The sequence below is a fragment of the Lotus japonicus genome, chromosome 2 (assembly GCF_012489685.1).
Source record: "Lotus japonicus ecotype B-129 chromosome 2, LjGifu_v1.2".
Classification (NCBI taxonomy): domain Eukaryota; kingdom Viridiplantae; phylum Streptophyta; class Magnoliopsida; order Fabales; family Fabaceae; genus Lotus; species Lotus japonicus.
In genome coordinates this window covers 55,254,696-55,276,845 of record NC_080042.1, presented here as the reverse complement: position 1 = coordinate 55,276,845, position 22,150 = coordinate 55,254,696, and the positions used below count along the sequence as shown (strand labels likewise).

Below are 22,150 nucleotides of genomic sequence, written 5' to 3'. Positions count from 1 at the left end.
TTATTTATTATTATGGACTATCAACAATTAAAACCGTTAATAACTTATAAATAAGCGTTTGCAGACGCTCTTACTCACAACTCCTCCTCCTTATAGAATTTTTTAATTTATTTTTATTCATCAGAAAATCTCCTTAGAATTTTAACATACATAATCTACACAACAAATTTTGATATGCAACTAATAACTCTTTAAACCATAAACCAAAAAACTTGTGTCTAGGAGGGTTATGTTTTAAAGGAATGAGTTGGTGGTGGAATTGGAATGCAGCCTGCTGGTTCCACACCTAAGAATACTTAATTCACAGTTAAGAATACTTAATTCACAGTTCTTCACGACACCTCTTAAATCACAACCTTATGGCAGCCCTCACTCACTATTAGACTATTAAAATTATAGTCATTCCTTTTCCCAACCTTTAAGTATTACTCTCTCCGTTCCTATATAACTGACACTTTAAGGTTGTTGCACAAGTATTAAGAAATAACAATTAATATTCTTAATTTATTAAAATTACAATTTAACTTTTTTTTTTTTTGAAAATGAAATGTATATTATTGATAATGATGCCTGAGCCAAAATTGTGACCCAAGACTAGAGGAAGTACAAGATGTCCAAGAAAGACCATTACAACAGCAAAGGTGCAATAGGAAATGCACAAACCCACCACCAACCCACAGAATAGCTTCTAACAGAATCCCAAGAGGTAGCCTCATTAAAACCTTGCTAGGAAAAACCCAATGGGATAAAAACCTAGCAAGGAAAAAGAGTACCACCGACTTGGGAAAGCCAAACTGCAACTAAAGAAATTAATCAAGACAGTAGTAAATATTCCTTTGCAAATCCGTAGTCCGTAGCAGACTTGAATAGTCATCAGTAAAACAGCTCCAAAACCAAACAGGAAAAATAGCATAAACCACACAGCAACGAGAATAAAGCAGCAACAGTAAGCGAAAAACAGATATCAGCAACAGCAAACAACGACGATAGCAACAGCAGTAACAGCAACAGAAAAACAGATATCAACAACAGCAAACAACGATGACAGCAACAGCAAACAACGACGACAGCAACAGCAGCAACAGCAACATCAAAACAGATATCAGTAACAACAAACACCACAACGACAACAACAACAGCGACAGCAACAGCAACGATAACAACAACAACATCAGCGAATGTCCACAGTATCAGCACCAGCATACAGCAGCCAAAAAACAGCAAGCTCCAACAACAATTAGCGGATATCGAAATCTCAGCAAGGCACCAACATACATTGATATTTATTTTTATTTTTTTTTAAATATGCAGCAGCACCTAAAAGCTTCCCACGGCCTCTTCAGACACCAACCACCGATCCAGGCGAGACCACAACCCGTCATTGCGGCTTGAGAACCAAGTGTACTCTCCATTGTTCAAAGGCAAATCCAATAAGTTGCTGTCCTGCACAAACTGTTGGAAAGATAAATCACCCGCATCTAGAACACCTCCTGAGGACCGTTCGGATCCAAGCAAAACTGCATTAAAATCACCACCAAGACACACTAACCCCCCATGACGCATAACTCGTTGCATTAGAGCCTCAAAACATTGTCTGCGTTCCACCTCTGAATGAGGGCCATAGATATTTCCTACCAATACTGTATTATCAAAATTAGGGAGCTTCACAGTCATTAGAATAAACCATGTTTCAACTGCCACTGTCAAGACCTGCAGATAACTCTCCCGCCACAAACACATCAAACCACCTGCTGATCCCACAGAAGAAGACTCAGCATGCTGCATACTCATACTTTGAGACCAAGAAGCTACTGTACGCTGCCTCTGTTCATTCAATTTAGTTTCATGTAACAACACAAGTTCTGGTTTCAGTTGCATCACTGCCTTTTTGACTGCCTCTCTTTTTGTTCTATCTCCGAGCCCACGGACGTTCCAAGTCAACCACGGACCTGACATATTAACTGAGGTGGGGATGATTTTGACGAATTTGAGCCTCTAAACCACGAAGCATCAACGCTTCTGATCCTCGCGGTTTCAGACCCAATTGTTTACCAAGTAGCCAAGTTCTCTGCGTTCCACAATTTAACTTCTTATTATATCATTTATCTCTCTTATTAATTCTAACTTTTTAATTTTTCTACCATCAATAAATGAAGGGTACAATTGGTAAAGTATAATTAATGCTCTCTTGAACTTTGTAAAGTGGCAGATAATTATGAACAAAATTCAGCTAGAAATAGTGTCAGTTATATAGGAACGAAGGGAGTAATCAGGTTAAGTTTTAAACCCGAACTCGTCTCTATATCCAAAGAAATCTGATAATTAAGATACATGTTTAAGAAAGACTGAGCTACAAAAGGGCGAGTTCATGTTGACTCGGTAGACAAGTTGAATGACAATCTCAAATCTTATAAAAGAATTATAAATACTTCTCACTATGTAAAACCAGTAGTTCCCAATCATATTATGAATTATAGAAGAAGCTACACTTATATTGGATTATTTGCACCACAACTTGTATGGTACAATGTTCTAATCTAACTATACAGTGAGATACATATCTCATAGGAGTGTTCATGGGACGAATTGAGTCGAGTTGTACTTGTCTTTCACCCAATCCTAAATATTGATAGAGCTAGTTTTTAAAACCTAAACCCGTCCAGAAACCCAATGATGTTCAGGTTTATAGCAGTACTGTTTTAGTGTTTGATTGTAAATTGAGTTTTTGTGTACAATTGGAAGGAACTATATTGGAAAGTTTGTAGATTAGCTCGTCGAAATAGGGAAACAAATAATCATGTTTGGTTGGACTTGTAATTATTACCATCAATATAACGTTTGATTCTTTTAGTTTTCCTATGATATGAATATATGATAGTAATGATCTTGACATACAGTAGTAACATGAATAATCCAATTTATTGGAGAGGAAGAATAGGAAAACTTCTAGTTCAAAACAGAGTAGGAAAACTTCCATATGAATCATACTGCCAAGAGAAGATATTGGTTGTTCTGAAGTAGTTTTTTAACTGTCAAGCATGAGATAGCTCTAATTTAAGTGGTAGTCTTTTTCAATAACAGAAAGGCTATGTTTCACTCCATTACCGTGATTTTTTGGTTGCAGGCTTGCAGCATAAAAATATTTGATTAGTTTTCATGCTAGAAAACAGTTTTTTATTAATAATTTAGTATATTGATTTTTTTTAAATTATTTCAAGATTTTGAAGAATATATCTTTTATCTGCAACCACTTTTTTCAATTAGTTATATTTAGTTTTCAAAATAATGTTTTTTTATAAGAGAAGGGTACGCCCCAGCAAACAAAACGCTATTCAGAAGCGGGCAAACAATTAGGAGAAAAACCTAGGTTGTCTTGAGCAATATAGCACTCTCCAAACGGAGAGGAAAAAGTATGCAAGCCAAAGGGAAAACCAGTAGTCACACGAGCTAAATAATCCGCAAGCGAGTTGGTCTCATGATGAACATGCTGAAACCATATTGACCCATGAACCTCCTGCAAATGACATATATAATGCGCTAAATACACGAACTGATGAGATTCATCAAGGGGGTATTGAGGAACTGAACCAGTTCCATGAAATCACTCTCAATAACAACTCTAGGTATCTTAATGCTCATGACCATCTCCACAACATTTAAAACCGCATGCAACTCTACCAAAAACACATTATCCGAAGTTAATTTTTATGTATGATAATTTTCTCCAAACTGATGATATTCAGGGGTGATTAGGTGGATTAATCGGAACTCTGTTAAAATAATATTGAATTTGGAATATAAAAAATGAAAAAAAAAATTAGTAAAAGTAATGCAACATGAAACTAACACTTTGTTTGTTAGGAGAGAGTTTGGGTAGAGAGAGATGGGGAAGAGAGAGAGTTAGGGGGAGGAAGGAAGAAGTATGTGTGTTTGGTAAGTGAGAAGAGCGAGTTAGAGGAGAGAAAAAGTGGTGGGACCCACCACATTTTTTGTCTCTCCAAATTGGAGAGAGATAGGCTGGTCCGTATTTTTTTTTTTTAATTCTGATATTTCACACTTTACTGGCAGTTTGGACCACCAGATGTCACATCAAGCCCCCAGAAAATTGTTTAATATGACAAATTAATATTCTTAATCACAAATGTACTTTATTTGCTGTTTCCGACCGCCAGTAATTGCCTTCTAAACTCTAGAAATGTTTTTATATTACAAATATTCATTTTTAAATACAAAAAGTAAAACTCTCTCCTCTCCATTTCTCTTCTCTTTTTATCATACCAAACAACCTCTAAATCTACTATATTTCTCACATATTTCTCTCTACTCAAATTCTCTCTTCTCTATCTATCTTTACTCTACCAAACAGAGTGTAAGTGTGAAAGAGTGAGTCCCATTAAAATGTTGATGTTTTCAATTCGTGAGGATATATATCTTTATATCAAAGGAAATAAGTGAATTAAACAAAAAGTTTTTGAGGTGAATTAACGAGCCAGTTACTAATTTCTCTCGACAAAATGTAAGGAAGTGAAATTAATCATAACAAAACATTAATATTTATATATGTTTGGATTCATGGTTCGATCCATAGTTTACTGTCTCAAACTTGAAATCCGAAACTGAATTCATCGAATTTTTCCTTCCAAAATTCAACCCTATCCTGTTTTGTATTTTGCACTATTAAAGGATTATAAACTTATGTTAATGGTCCTTGCGAATGTATTAGGATTAGTTTTTCGTATACTTTTAATAACTAACCTATGATTAGGTTGTCAAATCATGGTGAGTCAGAAACCGTAAGCCACCTTTGGTTGAACTGTCCAGTTTTTAAATGTTTTTGGTTTGCTTACCCGCTTATGTAACACCCCGATTTCGGTGGCGTCACTTTAGTAACCAAAAAGAAACTTAAGCAGAAAAAAACGTGAATATTTTTTTTCGATAATATAAGCAAGACTGAAAGAAATAAAGCTCGACTACGAAAGATAACAGAACTAATATACAATAATAATTACAGCCCCCGCTGTAAGTAGCAAACCACGTCACGAGTAAACCTCCAGTGACGGGAAGTAACAAAAAGTAACGCCCGTAGGCAAAATGTACAATCCAGGAGAAAAGGTTAAGTGTCCGCAACACAAACCCTCCAAAGTGAGGATGAGTTAGCCCAAACGGCCTAAAACAAGACCCCCTAGTCCAACCAACTCTCCGTGATTCCCGTAGAGAAACCACACAAAAAGCTATCGGTAGGAAACTACCATGTCCCCAAATAGAAAACATGACGGTCAGAGCTAAGACTCTACTCCTACACTAATCCTGTCTCGAGGAGCTCACACTAACACTCAATCCTACATGCTAGCGTGATCGTCGTCCGAATCTGAATCCAGAACGACCAAGTCTGTGTACACCATCCTCAGCACTCCTTTCGTCAAGTGTCCTAAGCTGTCGACACGATCCTCCATGATCCTCCCCGAGTACGTCGCTCGATGGCCAGCGGGGTCGACCACCCACGCGCCGGAGTCATCCTGATCTATCATCTCGTATCTACTCCCCCCCGAAGGGTGGACCATCGTGAACCAGTCCGCCAAAGACATCTGACAATGGGCGTAGTCCGCCAAAGCACACACAGAAGACGCGAGGGTCAACTCCAAAGAATTATGTAAATAATATTTCCAATAGATACAGATAAGAGATAGTCACTTAGGCTTATAAGTTAGAGATAGCATCCTAGGGTTGTATATTCCACAATGAATATAAACAACAGTAATAACAAATAACATGCATCAAATACGATTAACAAGTATCAAACACACTCAACAACTAAGTCAGTATGCATGGTGCATGAAATGCAAATGTCGGTTAACCCAGTTAACCAAATGCATTCCGGAAAAAGGATGGACATCAACGGATCAGCCCTAGCACCAGCCACGATGGGACCATTTCGGCCCGCGTGCCTCTTACACCACACAAAGGTAGCCAGATCAGCATAAAACCCGAAGGCCTGCCATTTTGGTCTGCTACTAAGAGTCACCTAACAGCGCTCTTACGCGGAAATCCGGGTCTTATGACCATTTTGGAATCCATCGAGGTCCGGAGTTCGTCCCGTGTTAATACCTCAAATTGAGTGCATGAATGCAAAGTGATTAGCCAAACAACGTCTCCGACCTCACTCGACACGTCGCCACGTGTTCTAGCTAACTTATTGTCTCTAAAAAGAATACCCTAAGGTAAAAGTCGATTCTGCGACAAAATACAATTAATCATAAACTGAGTGCAATCACTCATGATAACTCTTCGAGTCACCTGTACTTTCACGAAGTCTCACGCTTCAGTGAAATCTCACACATTCACAAAGTCTCACGCTTCAGTGAAGTTTTATGCTTTCACGAGGTCTCACGCCTCAGTGAATTTACACACTTGCACGAAGTCTCACGCTTCAGTGAAGTTCCATGCTGTTCACGAGGTCTCACGCCTCAGTGAAGATCCATGCTTTTCACGAGGTCTCACGCCTCAATGAAGATTCACACTTTCACAAGGTCTCACGCCTCAGTGAAGCTTCTCGGCTCATCCCTTGGATGGCTAAACAAACTGCTCAAAGAGCGAAGGAGTATCAACATACTCAGAAACTTACAGTTTTCCTAAAACTTGGACTCGACGACAATTCTCATTTTTCCAAAACTGATATTCAATTCCAAAGCTTGCATCCGAGAGTGTTATCATTATTTAAAGATTTAGAGGTTGTTTAATATCTTATGAGTTTTCCTTGTAAAAATAGCTTCCTTTTAGTCTTATCGTATTTCCTACGAGTTTTCGAAGATTCTATATTCCCAAGTAATTCCCAGAGAATGTCTCGATCCACTAAAACAATAACAAGGCCCGAATCTCCGTTCGTCCTGTCAAACTTTCCCAAAATCTCAAAATAAAATCGGCATGACCTGCCCGTTATCCTCACTCTGAAGCATAACAGATATATGTGTAATAGCATAGTTAAGTCAGCACACTCCAACAATCATGGCACATATATCAACACATCCTAGATTAATCATGTAACACTTAGCATATAGGGAAAATATCACACATCCTAGATTAACCACTTAGCATATAACATGTAAGTCAAGCTCAAAAACAGTCAATAGATGAATAATCATCATTGTCAGCCGAAGCCTCAGAAAACATTTCCCAGTCAAACACAAACAAGTGCATAAACAGTAAATCAAGTCGAAAGCGTCGACACCTAAAGCATTAACTAATACTTCAGTGAGTAGCCCTCACCTGTAGATTCTCCAGGGTTCTCTTCGAACGTTCCTTCACAATCAGCTCCTTGTTCCTCGGGAAATTCCTCAAAAGAACCTTTAGAGTAAAAACCACAGAATTCCATCAGAATCTATCAAAAACTCAGCAATCAATACTCACTAAGGTTACACGAAGTAGTATATACTCCGAGGTACGATAATCTAGCGCGAAAGGACAAGTTTTTGAAAAAGAAATTTTCCTCCTCCTCCTAGGGTGCTCTCGGCCACACATGGTAATTGTGTGTGTCGATTTTTCTTCGATCAAACTTGGTTCCTAGGTTATTATTAGCCGTAACTAAGGTTATTCTAAACTCGGAAAAATTATCGGATCGAAAACTGTCGCAGGGGTATTTTGGTCAATATTTTTAGCTCAGAATTTCAAAATTGGAATTTCGAAAAACAAATTAGATGGGGACGTCACCTACGACGTTTATGACAACTAATCCTACTAGCACTAAGCTAAGGCGATAGTTTTCATCCCAAAGGACGGAACTTTGTCCCAAAATGGGTATTTGAAGCAGAATTGAAACTCGACGGTAGTTTTTCGAGAATCGGCGTAATATTATTCGCTCAACATGCTCAGGAGCACGTAGGGAAGATGTTTAGATAGAAAAATGGAATTATCTGGATAGTTTTGCAAAAACCTCAAAACTAAGAGCACAGAAAGACATAGTGAAAAGCTACGGAAACGACGATCAGAGGTAAGGATTAGCGACTATACCTCGATACCTTCAAGTAGCAATTGTTGGATCGACGATCAAGCAAGAAACGGCGAAAATCTTCTCTTCTCCCTCTCCTCTCAAACTCGCGGCCTCTTGGGAAGAAAATGGGTAAGTTTTGCAATTTTTCTCATTTTCTTGCTATATATAGAGGATGGAAAAACGCTGGAAAATGAAAGTTTCGCGATTCCGATTTTTCCGGCTTCATTCTCCGTGAATTCTAAGATAGGTTTTGGCGACAGAATTCCAAAACTCAACAGAGGTTTCCTTGTACTTTAGGTGACTAATGCAAAGTCGGTGTAAAACTATTTTACCCGATAAGTTACTTTTTGCAATGGATGTCGGAAGAGAAAACTTCCTTCTGAAGAAAGATTGAAAACATCAAGAGAAATGGGTGTACGCGTGTGGAATCTTCATTTGAAGCTCCGAATAGAAAAAGTCTTGCTGCTACGACGGAGGTTGTGGAGTGGCACAATGGTGGAGGCTGAGGCCTTAGCATTCCGGTGGGCGATTGGATTAGCTATTAACCTTGGGTCCATACGGGTTTGCTTTGAGACGTATTGTCTCACTCTAGCTCTTTTAGATGTGGAAGAAGCCTCCGGACAGGAGGAACTACTTAGCTACTATTTTTAGTGATTGCATGCTTTCAGTTGTGTCGTTCTTTAGATTTCGTATCTGTTGTTTTTGTTCGCCGTTCAGGCAATGTTGTTGCAGACTTTTTGGCCAGGAATGCCGCCTCATACGCCGGTTTTGTGTGGATTGAGGAGGTACCGCCTGAAGTCGATGTTTTTATAACCGCAGACCTTTTGCCTTCTATGCCCCTATTTAATTGATAGCAGGTTCTTTAAAAAAAAACTATTCTATCATTTATGCTGATTCCAACTTAATGATTTTTTCGTCTTGACAATGTAACTCTAACATTGTGGTGGATGTGCTTGTCCTCTTCATTCGCTAGTCTCCATTGTTAAATCATTCTCTTCTGTGTTTTTTAATCTAATAATAAAGCTTTGGACAAATGGACAATTCTTTCGGAACCCCACATGTAGGCGCTGGTATAGTCCTGAAGGTTATTGGTAGTGATGGTTGAGACAGAGGGAAATGAGTAGGAGGAAATGAGACAACATGTGGTCTAGGGATATCACTACAAGAAAATACCTTATTATCAGCGGCTTTTACTGAAAGAAAACCGTCGCAACATGTCGTTGTTATTAGGCCATCGGTAAAGTGGTAAATAATTTTTTTGGTGGAACTAGTTACCGCCAAATTACAAATGACTTTACTAACGACCAAAACTGGTGGTAATTTTAAAATTTGAAATTGTCGCCGCCGATAGTTTCAAATTGAAATTTTTGTGAGGCAATAACTTTGCGGGCTTTTAAAAATTTTATTACGGACTACCGACGATCAAAACCGTTAATGACCTATAAATAAGCGTTTGCAAACGCTCTTACTGACACAATTCCTCCTCTCCTTATTGAATTTTTTTAATTTATTCTTATACATCAGAAAATTTCCTTATAGAATTTTAACATACATAATCTACACAACAAATTTTGATATGCAACTAATAACTCTTTAAACCATAAACCAAAAAACTTGTGTCTAGGTGAGGGTTATGTTTTAAAAGGAATGAGTTGGTGTTGCAGTTGGAAGCAACCCCATCTAGGATGCAGCCTGCTGGTTCGAGACCTAAGAATACTTAATTCATAGTTCTTCACGACACCTCTTAAATCACAACCTTATGGCAGCCCTCACTCATTTTTAGACTATTAAAATTATAGTAATATTTTTTCCCAACCTTTAAGTATTGATCAGGTTAAGTTTTAAACCCAAACTCATCCCTATATCTGAAGAAATCCGATAAGATACAGGTTTAAGAAAGTCTGGGCTACAAAAGGACGGGTTCGGGTTGACTCGGTAGACAAGTTGAATGAAAATTTCAAATCTCATAAAAGAATTATAAATACTTCTCACTATGTAAAACTAGTAGTTCCCAATCATATTATGAATTATAGAAGAAGCTACACTTGTATTGGATTATTTGCACAAAAACTTGTATGGTACAATGTTCTAATCTAACTATACAATGAGATACATATCTCGTAGGAGTGTTCGTGGGACAAATTGAGTCGAGTTGTACTTGTCTTTCACCCGATCCTAAATATTGACAGAGCTAGTTTTAAAACCTGAACCCGTCCATAGACTCGAAGAAACCCGATGATGTTCAAGTTGATCGGACATGAGCCAGGACAATTCTAGGGACAAGGTCGAGTCCTATACACCCTAATGACCCTTTCGATCACCCGTGACTCCAACCATGATCAATATCCTCTATTCTTAAATAATGTCTCATTCTTTATCTCACAAATTAGATTGTGTCATATTAACTAAGTCATCAATTTGAGGTTATAAATTTTATATCCATATATATTTTTTTTGAGTGATGTAGCATTGGTCTAAAATTTTAAGTGGCTTAGCATAAATAGGATCTTCATCCTAATTTTTTTTTAAGAGTAAAAAAAAAATACTATATTTTTTTTCTTATGTTGGTATTTGTGTGCAGACCAATCCGGGTCACAACAAAAACAACCCATACCACTCTGAAGTAAGAACCCAAAACCGCAAAACGTTCAACACGTGAGAGTGCTAAAAATATCAGGTTATAAATCCAACGGCTACAATCCAAAGAGAATAGGGTTTCACAATCCAACGGCGCACAACAATCCACCTCCAAACCTATAAAATCCCCAAAACCTTAACGAAACCCTTCCTCTTTCATCTCCTGCTTCAACCGCAACTCCCAGCCACCGAAGCAGGAGAATCAAAAAAACCCTCACCGAACCCCGCCGCCACATTCGATCATTCCCACGGCGGCGATGCCTTCTCTACTCCCTCTCTCCAACGGCGCCACCGCCATGAGCGAGAGTCCCAAAGACAAGTCGAAGAAGAAGAAGGACAAGAAGAAGAGCGAAACCGTCCAAATCGACGCCGATTTGGAGGTGACGAGCTCCAAGAGCAAGAGCAAGAAGAGCAGCTCGAAGAAGCGGAAGAAGAGTTCCGATGAGGAGGAAGAGGAGCAGGAGAGGAGTGAGACTAGCTCTGAGCTCGTGGAGCCGAAGGCGAGTAAGAAGATGAAGAAGAAGATTAAGTTTGATGAGGATGGTGAAGAGGAGGAGGAAGAGGTGGTGGTTGAGAAGAAGAAGGAGGATCCGAATGCGGTTTCGAGGTTCAGGATTTCGGAGCCGTTGAGGGCGATTCTGAAGCAGAAGGGGATTGAATCGCTGTTCCCCATTCAGGCTATGACGTTTGATACCATTCTCGATGGTGCTGATATGGTTGGTCGCGCTCGTACTGGTCAGGTCTGTAGTTTTCTTCCTTTCTTTTGATTCTCTGTGTTTGTGAGCTCATGAGTTTTGGAGAATGAAATAATTGTGTAGTTATCTTCATGGATGTAACTTTTAACTAAATAAATTTCTCAAATATAAATTCATCTCCAAATTTTTTAGGTGTGACTAAGTAATTCAGATTTGGTAAAAAAAATCTGGGGATGATAAATTAGGTGACTCTATGATAGATAAGGAACTAAGTAGTACCATGTTTATAACCAAAACAATTTTATTTGAGAGTTAAGTAGAAGTCTTTGATGAGTGTAATGTGATTCGGACCACATGATTAGATAATTTGGAAGCCGCTGTCCGAATATTTTGCTTTCCACTTGTCTGTAAACTTATATTATCTATCTTTTGCTTCTTTGGTAAAATGCAGGGTAAAACTCTGGCCTTTGTGTTGCCCATACTTGAGTCTTTGACAAATGGTCCGGGCAAAGTGGCAAGAAAGACTGGTTATGGGAGGTCTCCGAGTGTCCTTGTGCTTTTACCTACTAGGGAATTGGCCACTCAGGTATGATATGCATGAGCTGGTTGTTAGAGTATGTTTGTTTGCCATTTTATTTATGCGTACTTTTCTGTTGTGGTATATTTTGTGTTAGGTGTTTGCTGATTTTGAAGTTTATGGTTCGGCTATGGGATTGAATGCTTGCTGTTTATATGGTGGTGCTCCATATCATAGTCAAGAAAGTAATCTCAAACGAGGTGTTGATATTGTTATTGGAACACCGGGTCGCATAAAGGTTAATTTTTATTTCAGTAATACTTGTTTGGATACATGTAGTGGTTTTTCATTTTTTTCTATGTGATTGTTAATTACTGCAAAAGTCGATTATAGAAGCTTCACTCTGTATTTAAGACTATCAGTAAATTTGTATAGGACCATATTGAGAGGCAAAACCTTGACCTGAGCAAACTAAGGTTCCGTGTCCTTGATGAGGCTGATGAGATGCTGAGGATGGGTTTTGTTGAAGATGTCGAACGCATTCTAGGTATGATTTTGCCTAAATGTAAATTTTGAAGGCTTTATTGTATGAATATCTGCGCCAACTGTTGTGACATGTCAGTAGTTAACTATCTGAGATTGTCTACTTTTAGTTGAATTTGGTATTTTTTCTGGTTCTGTAATATATTTCAGCATTACAATGATCTGTTTTATTTTTGCAGGTGAGGTAGATGATGTTAATAGAGTTCAGACACTTCTTTTCAGTGCTACTTTGCCAGTCTGGGTTAAGCAGGTATGCATCTATCATCTTTGTCGCCATTTCATGTTCTGATTGGGTTTTATTCAGTTGGATTTTTAGCTTATCCAACATTTTTTATTGCCAGATTTCTACAAAATTTCTGAAACCAGATAAGAAAACTGCTGATCTTGTTGGGAATGAGAAAATGAAGGCTAGCACCAATGTTAGGCATATTGTTCTTCCATGTAGTAGTTCTGCCAGGGCGCAGCTTATCCCTGACATTATTCGCTGTTACAGCAGGTGATTTGTTGTATTCAATTTGTGATCGTCACAATATTAAGTATGTTTAGAGTTTAGAATTGACTTTTTGCATGTTGTTTCAGTGGAGGCCGAACCATTATTTTTACTGAGAAAAAAGAGTCTGCTTCTGAGCTTGCGGGCTTGTTGCCTGGAGCAAGAGCTCTCCATGGTGACATACAGCAGTCACAACGGGAGGTAAAATTATATACAACTTTTGATATGATTATTGATTCTGTAGATTTTCATTGAACGGGTGTTGCAATGGTGACCTGTCCTGGAACCTTTGATGTTGTATTGGACTCTTACGTTTGCTTTATGGTTTTTGTTTTAAATTTGTAATGAAGGTTTGAGTGCCACTCTGTTTCCTGTTCCTTGCAGATTACGCTGAAAGGTTTTAGGTCTGGGAAATTCATGACATTGGTGGCTACAAATGTGGCTGCTAGGGGTCTGGATATTAACGATGTTCAGTTGATTATCCAGGTACTCTTATTCATATATTTAATTTTTTATGATGTTATAAATCATTCTTTATATTCTTGTTTATCTGATGTGACATTGTATCTGATTTAGTGTGAGCCTCCACGGGATGTAGAAGCATATATCCATCGATCTGGGCGCACAGGAAGAGCCGGTATGTTTGGAGTTTGATTATTTGTTAGGATAGAGAGATTGATGTTACCAAGTTTTCCGGTTACATATTTGGCTTTCGTTTTTCAGGCAATACTGGAGTTGCTGTAATGCTTTATGATCCAAGAAAGTCAAATTTTTCTAAAATAGAAAGAGAATCGGGTGTGAAGTTTGAACACATATCTGCTCCCCAGCCTGATGATATTGCCAAAGCTGTTGGTGGGGAAGCTGCTGAATTGATTATCCAAGTTTCTGATAGGTATTTGCTTACTGCGTTTAACAGTGTCTTTTGCTGCTGGGTAGTTTTTATATTATTCTTTATTCTTATGTTTAATACTGCGAACATGTGTTGTAAATGCAGCGTGGTTCCTGCATTCAAGTCTGTTGCTGAGGACCTTCTGAAGAACTCTGGTTTATCAGCTGTTGAGTTACTTGCAAAAGCTCTTGCCAAGGCTGTTGTGAGTCCAATCATTTTCCATATTCTCTCCTTGTCTTTTCCCTACAATTTATTTTTGTTTTACAGTAAAATCTTTATCTTCTCTTTTTTTCTTCTGATCTGGGAAAACATCATGTTATTTGCAGGGTTTTACTGATATAAAGAAAAGATCACTGCTGACTTCCATGGAGAATTATGTTACATTACTTCTCGAGACTGGAAGATCTATCCACACCCCATCGTGAGAACTTAACTACAGATAATTAGGACTATCTTACTTGTATCAGTATCTTGGATGATCTTAGTGCTTATAGTCTTGTGGTTTGGATATATTACTATTGAGTGTAGAGTTATTTAGTTTTCAAGGTTATCAAACTGCACTTGAATTATCAGTTTGTTTTTTTGTCATGCATTTTGTTGTGTTTGACCTTTTGATTTTGTTGGTTGTTATCAGCTATGCTTTTGGAATCTTGAGGAGATTTGTGCCTGAGGAGAAGGTTGATGGTGTGCAGGGTCTTTCTCTCACTGCAGATGGAACTGGTGCTGTGTTTGATGTACCAGCCAATGATTTAGATGCATTCCTTGCGGGTAAAATTTTACCTAACTGTTGACTTAGTATTCTGATCATTTTAAAAAGAATTCGAACTTTTACCTTTTCCGACATAGATATTCTATATGGACTGGCATCCTTAAACTTTCATTGCTTTTCATGAAGATTGTAATTATGACTAGGTCAACCTGTCTTTCAAGCTTTAACTATCACTAGACACTAGTTTACAATTAGCATTGTAAGAATTCAACATGTAGCTTTTAGTCTTGGTCAATATATTCAATTCTATTGTGTTTGCTCTTCAGGTCAGAAGAATGCTGGTAATGTAAGCCTAGAGGAGGTAAAACTATTGCCACGTTTGCAAGAAAGGGACCAATCAAGAGGGGGCAGAGGGGGTTTTGGAGGTGGCGGGAGTAGGTTTGGGAGAGGTGGCCGTGGGTTTTCAAGTGGTGGTAGAGGTTATGGAGGCCGAGGTGGAGGTGGTAGGAGATGGTAAGAGACTATGAGTTGAGTGATCACTATGCTCATTATGATCAGGGAGCATAATGGCATTAACTTTTGCTGTGTTATCTGCTGCCACCACCGCCCCTCAATTTTGCTGGCCGTCTAAAACCCTACATGGGGTGGTCTAATTTTTGATAATTCTTTATGTTCAGTGTCTCCCAATTAGTTCAATTTTGACAGGAAAATGTACTAGTTAAGTTTCTATATGTGACAAACAAGGACGAGTTTTTAAGTGTATGATTGATTATGACATCGACAATGGTGAAAAATATATATATTCTGTCATTTATTTGTGTTTAGCTAATTTATTTTCTTTTCTTCACATGGTTTTCATATTTGCTCTCCCCTGAGCGTTCAATTTTTATAATTCTCTTAATAGAGTAGAGTGGAGTTTGTTTATAAATGAGTTTTACATGTACTCGAATAAGCTGGAAGCTGTAGCTTCTCCTTGAATGCGTGTACAACGATTTGATTTTGATGTATCGTATCAGATTATCAGGTTTTTGAACATTCAACATTCAGGTATATGTTAAAGGACTAATAATAATTTAATCTATGGAGCTCTTTCACTATTATTGTTACATGCCTAAGTAATTTAATCTTATAATTTTATTGTCAGATCATGAAATAATTTGATGAAATGTTAAGCGATTTGTTTGATTAAGAAACAAGAGTTAAGTAAAAAAAACTTACCAAAAATCACCTGAACACTATTTTAGGAGGAACATAGATATAATTAAGACTTGAAAAAATAGCGAATAATTTTTTTTTATAAGTATTTACATATTTAAATCAATTAATTTTGAAATATTATTTTTAGTATCTTTATAATATAGAATTATGAAGCTTAATCTAAATAATCATTTTAGATATTAACAACTATCACAAGACTCGAGCTACAAGTCTCGATCTATACAAAACACACTGGATTTTTTGTGTTTCTTTCGGTTTCATTGATAACAGAAGAGCCGTACTCTATAGAATAGGGGCACTAGCATTTTATTAAAAAATGAAAAATAACTTAGAACCATTATTTGAATGTTGAGTTTCTCTACTAAAAAATTTGAATTTTTTATCTGTGTTTATAAGAAAAAACTTATCTAAATAATATCAAAAGTTTATTTAGATTAATTTTTGATATATTATTAAAAGATTAACTTTAACTAAAATTACATTTCAAAAAAAACTAAAATTTAATTTTTTTTTTTACATCGGAAAGATAAATTGCACCCTCCAGGTTTGATTCCGGACACTCCCTCACCTAACGCATATGTTCCTAGCTCTTACAATTTGAGCTATCATTCGTGACACTAAAATTTAATTTGAAGCTAAATCTTAAAAATTGATTTTTTTATGGTACTTAAAAATTGATTTTCAATTAATGTAGTTTTATAAATTTTAATTAGTTAAAAATAAATTTAAAGGATTTATATATGTAGAGAGTGACGGTGTTGGTCTTCTCACGTGTTTCTGTGTTTTTCTCTGTCTAGATCCTTCGAGTTCTTTGCGAACTCTCCACGTTCTACCGCTTCCATTCACCTACATGTTTCGATTCTCCACTGACCCATGAATTTCGCACTGTTCTAATCCGCTAAATTTCATCATCTTCTTCTTCAGTTTCGATTTTCAGTTTTCGCCATCATCATGTACAGAAGAGCAAAGATTGCTTTCGATGGTTTTCGAAGCTTGACTTTCAGGGTTGCTCCTCAAAATCCATCTTTTCGATGTAACTCGAGGATTTGGCCATCTGGGTATTCGAATTCATGCTCAAAAGGAGCTAGCTCTAATGGGTTCTCTTCGTTTTCTTCAATTTCTCAGAGATTAAGCACAAGAGGTGTTGGTGTTAATGGGGTTAATGGGGTTAACAGGAACTTTAACAATCTGTTTCTTTCTGGGGGTAGGAGATTTTACTATGTGGATCCTTACAATGTGAAGCATTTCAAGCCAAGAGGGCCAAGGCGATGGTTTCAGAATCCTAGACATGTTTTCATTGTTGTGGTGGTTGGTTCAGGTGTTTTCATCACTTTGTATTTTGGGAATAGGGAAACAGTTCCTTACACGAACCGAACTCATTGGATTCTGATGTCTAGACCCATGGAGAGGAGGCTAGGGGAGTCTGAGTTTGAGAAGATGAAGGCAGGTTTTAAGGGGAAGATGTTGCCTCCTATACACCCGGAAAGTGTGAGGGTGATGATGATAGCTCAGGATATCATTGGTGCATTGCAGAGAGGGTTGAGGAAGGAGAATGTGTGGAGTGATTTGGAGTATGCATCACAGAATACCATGTTGGGTGAAGAAAGTGGGAGGGAGGCATTGCATGTGCTGGCTGAAAATGAAGGGAAGATTGAAGGGAAGTGGCATAGGGAGGATGAGATTCTTGATGAGAAGTGGGTTCAGCAGAGTAGGAAAAAAGGTAAGGAACAAGGGAAAGAGCCTAACACTGCTCATTTGGATGGTTTGAATTGGGAGGTTTTGGTTGTGAATGAGCCTCTTGTTAATGCCTTCTGCTTGCCTGGTGGGAAGATAGTTGTATTTACTGGTTTGCTTGAGCATTTTAGAAGTGATGCAGAGATAGCAACTATTATTGGACATGAGGTATAACTGTGCTTGGTTTAAGGCTTAAGTTTACTAATTGTTTTTTGTTGTTTAACATATCTTGGAGACCCATTGCTTACACATTAGATTAGAACTTGCTAATTTATTATTTTTCACTTGGTGGGGTATAGCTTTTCTTGTTTCTTATTGTTGTATATGCAGACATATCAACTTATGTGGGTCTTCCTGTTAATTAGGTTGGACATGCTGTGGCTCGACACAGTGCTGAGGGGATTACAAAGAATCTGTGGTTTTTTATTCTGCAGTTGATTCTTTATCAAATTGGCGTTATGCCTGATCTTGTCAACACAATGTCATCGCTTTTATTACGGCTACCTTTCTCGAGACGGTATACATCATTCATTCTCTCTATTTCTAACCACTTGATTTCTTGTGCTGTTCTTTGATTGTACTAGAGTCATTTGAGGGAAACATAGAGTTTGTCATGAAATGTTGAAATAGATATTCATAAAACAGTGCTGCTGCTCTGGTTTTCCTAATGAATTTCTATATTCCTGTCTGTAGACCAAATGTAGCTAAAAGCTTTGTACAATTTTCCATCAATTTGACTGTTAGAACTTGAGTACTTGTATTTTTCTTAGATGTGAAATTTAATTTGAGTTAGATATCAATTACTATTCTATGAATAGTTAGAGTTTCTGTTACTTTACATGAAGACTCTCATGTCCAATAAACATTAGGTATCTATATGCAGTCTACTCTCAGTTTGGTTAAGCTTATGAAAATAACATATGACCTACCTATAAGCTACTTTCATCTTATTCTATTCGCCTTCTTTGACTAGCTTATCAATAAGTGCTTCTACCAAATATAAACTCTTTTGACTTATTCCAGCAAGCTTCTCGATTAAGCTTATGGATAAGGGCTTACGTGGTAAGTATTTATGGGCATAAACGCTTGCTTCTCAATTAAGCTTATGAATACGGGCTTACATGATAAGTATTCGCTTAATTATTCTGTAACAGGCACACCCTGAACACAATTTCTGGGAGTGAGCTAGCCCAAACCAAACTAATTCATTTGTTTAAGAATGCTCGAACGTTCTTGGAGTTGACTTTATGCCGTAGAATATCTTGAATTTGAATCATATTCTATGTTAGATTTAGAATTTGAATCATATTCTTTGTTGGTCTGAAGTAGTTTTGATGGATTTCATGAGTCTGACATGGCACTTGTGAGATTTCATCTGATGGACAAGTTATTTTATATTTGGTTTTTTTCTGTGGCTGGAGTGTGGATTGGTCCAAAGTGAGAGGGGCATCCTGAGCGATGATTTTGTAGAATTTCCTATAAAATTTTCATTTTTGTGCTGATAGTTTAGTTCATACTGCTTTGTATTTGTATTTATATCAATTTCTTATTATTCATGTTTGACATGGCTACGTTCGTTCATTCTTGAGTGCACTTGTCGTTTGGCATGTACTTTAATTACTTTGCAATGTCTACGCTGGTCCTTTCTGCCTGTCACTGTTGTCTTTTCCATTCAATTCATACTTTTATGATTGTTTTCAAGCTGCTTGTTCTTGTTCTTCATGGTAGATTTTTATATTGAAATGAAAAATTGTTGTAATTATAATGTGATTTTTTATGTAAACTTTTTTTGGTTAGTTTTTTAAGCTTAACCCAAGTTATTTTCTATTTTTCAGGATGGAAATGGAAGCCGACTACATTGGGCTACTGTTAATTGCATCAGCTGGCTATGATCCCCGGGTGGCACCTAAAGTCTATGAGAAATTGGGAAGAGTCACTGGCGATTCTACGCTTGGAAATTATATCTCTACTCATCCATCTGGAAAAAAGAGAGCAGAATTGCTGGCACAAGCTAAGATAATGGAAGAAGCACTTACTATATATAAGAATGTTAGGTCAGGACGTGGGGTTGAAGGATTTCTTTAGGACTTCAGTCTCACCACTCTACAAAATACAAAGCGACTGTTCTTGAACTTGTCTAGGATGTTTTTTTCTTTTTCAATTTAATTTTGTCAATATTTTGGATGGAACTTCCTATATTTGTGTTCAACTGTTCATTATGTGGATTAGCATCTATTAAAGTGACAATGCCCTCTCCACACTTCTCTGAATCCAAAGATTCTGTTGTACATTATGCTTTTGTACAGTTAATACTCTCACCTCTTTAGAGGACATAATAATAAACTAATAAGAAGTAAAATGTAATTTTTTGAGCATAGTAATGATGATATTACCTAACACACTTATTTCTCAATGGAGTAAATTCAATACTCTTTCTTCATTGCTAACCTCTGAACTTTTTAATTTTTGTACATGTCAAGTTTACTTTGTGCATGTTTGGTTCTCATTGGCGAACCTCTGAGTCGAGTATAGATGGACAAACGCGCAGAACCGGCTACTTTTAGATATTTGGGTGCTGCCATCAAGAATCGATCACATTCCCATAATCAACTTTGGGGTCAAGCTGGAGAGTCTAGCTTCTTTGACGGGCTACAATCAATTCTTGTAGCTGAAAGGTCAAATTTATGGAGTGTGTTCAGGTATACCCTTTACTCGTCCTTCCGTTTACAGCTGAATGGTTGGAAAGGCTATCCTGAAAATGTTGGATTCAAATTTTTTAGAGGTGAACTTAGTCTTTAAGAAGATCAATGTGCTAGTATTAGCTTTCAGTATGGGTTTTTCGGTCTGGATTTTCTTCTCATTACTTATTTGCCTATACTGTCAAACTTTAAACTTCTTATTTGCCTATGCTGTTGTATCTGATTACTTATTTTCCTATGCTGTCTTGGAAGTTAATGTTCTTGTGGTGCAGGCATTGTCTCAGGTGCCAATTTATGTGTACCAGTGCATTTGCTTCTGTTACTTTTAACCATTGGAATTACATGATTTTTCTATACATTGCTGATGAAGAAGCATTATTCCTGAAAATTCTTGATAATGTCTCTCCACTCCAGTATGTATCCCTTTCCATTGGTCAATAGTAGGATATGGACCTCAGATGAATGTTTTCAGTTTGCTATTCAATTTCCAAATAGGGAAAAGCTTCTTGCCAACACCTTTATATAAGTAGTTTAGAATCCTTTGTGTATTTGATGAATGTTTGATTGGCAAGAGAGTTTGGAGAACTTTCTATGTGATTTTAGTTGGTTTGGTTTGTCAAAGAGGGCAAGGCTGTTTTGTCCGTGAGCGCAGTATGGTTATGGTAGTAGTATGCTTATATAAGTGAGTTGATTCACCTATTCTGCGGATTAAGTTGATTCGGGTTGGACCCCTTTTTTCCTTTTCATATTTTTTTGTAGTCTTTTTCTCTGTTTTTTGCATTTTCAATATTTTCTTTTTAATTCTTTTACATTTTATATGATTTTTGAAATATTTTCTAATTAAGGTGAACCAAGGATTTGGCCACCTCTCCCAGCTCGTAAAATCCATGACAGCTTGCCTCAGTACATAGTTTAACCTCCAAGGTCTGTCATTACAGATTTGATTTTTTCGCCATCTCCATGGCCACCAAAGAACGGCCATGGAGATGGCGAAAAAATCAAATCTGTATGATTTTTTTGCTGCTGTATGATTTTCAGAACCAGTTCTGGAATGGTACATGAACATCAAGAGGTGGCAGGCTCATTCCAAAATGCATCCAGAAGTTGCGTGAACCCGGGCATGTGCGAAACACATGATGAAGGTCCTTTGATGATGAGAACAGTTAGCGTTACTGCTGACATGATTTTGTTGCCGTTTTGCGTTTGTGGGTAGTGCCTCTTTTCCTATGAGCCAAAGGAAAAATTTGATTGGCAGGTAATTAATTATATTTGTAGATAACTCTGGTGTAGATATCATTTTGGGTATTTTACTGATAGGTAAAAGCATCCCCTTAGCTTAGTTAGAATAGTTAGTAAAGGGTTAGCCTATATATAAGGGAGTGTTGAGAGGGTTTAGGTATCCTTGCTTCCTTGGGGATCATTTGTGTAATTGATTGTGGAGAGTCCAGGTTCTCTCGAATAACCTGGGTTACTCTCAGTAATAACAAAATTTCCTATCTCTTTCTTGGCTGATTCTATCATTTACCTTTTGCAAGGGAGCTGCTTCGGCATGGGAGTCAGGTTTGCTAATATTTTCTAATTTATGGATAACACGCCATTGCTTTGGTTTTCTTCTTTTAGGTATCTGTTTGTCATTTTTCCATTTCAGAATTATGCTTGAACTTTGAACTGTGAACTGAAACTGCTTTTGATGTGCTTTTCTTAACGCTAAAAATGAAAGTTTGAGCTCTAATGATACTGTTATTTGTTCTCACATCTTTCTTGACATCCTTTCTTCAGGTCAAGCATCCTGAGGTTGCACAATTTCTAGGAGGGCACCTATATGCGTATTCAGATACAATGAAGCTTCATGATTATAAAGCTGATTCTTTTGTGTACAAATTTTAAAATAGTCAGCGGTGATATTTATCTATATATCTAGTATAAGCATATGCAATAATTTTCAAAAATAAAGATCTGAAGAATCAAACATGATAATAAAGCCTAATAAGGCTTAATTGCACTTTTGGTCCCCCACGTTTACCCTTTGTGCGGT

The 22,150-nt window shown here is 37.3% G+C and overlaps 2 protein-coding genes across 2 annotated transcripts; both read left to right on the top strand.

The window, feature by feature from the left end:
* The first annotated feature begins 10,766 nt into the window (after positions 1-10,766).
* On the top strand, positions 10,767-15,293 carry LOC130738400 (DEAD-box ATP-dependent RNA helicase 7-like). The gene is made up of 14 exons (XM_057590377.1): positions 10,767-11,361; positions 11,768-11,902; positions 11,991-12,131; positions 12,269-12,380; positions 12,556-12,626; positions 12,718-12,872; positions 12,956-13,067; positions 13,251-13,352; positions 13,443-13,503; positions 13,590-13,758; positions 13,861-13,957; positions 14,082-14,176; positions 14,390-14,523; positions 14,791-15,293. Exons 1-14 carry the CDS (start codon positions 10,879-10,881, stop codon positions 14,979-14,981), a joined length of 2,058 nt encoding a protein of 685 aa, XP_057446360.1. The 5' UTR covers positions 10,767-10,878; the 3' UTR covers positions 14,982-15,293.
* A 1,155-nt stretch (positions 15,294-16,448) lies between these two features.
* Positions 16,449-19,780, top strand: LOC130738399 (mitochondrial metalloendopeptidase OMA1-like). The gene is made up of 3 exons (XM_057590376.1): positions 16,449-17,584; positions 17,782-17,933; positions 19,252-19,780. Exons 1-3 carry the CDS (start codon positions 16,634-16,636, stop codon positions 19,499-19,501), a joined length of 1,353 nt encoding a protein of 450 aa, XP_057446359.1. The 5' UTR covers positions 16,449-16,633; the 3' UTR covers positions 19,502-19,780.
* The last annotated feature ends 2,370 nt before the right edge of the window (positions 19,781-22,150 follow it).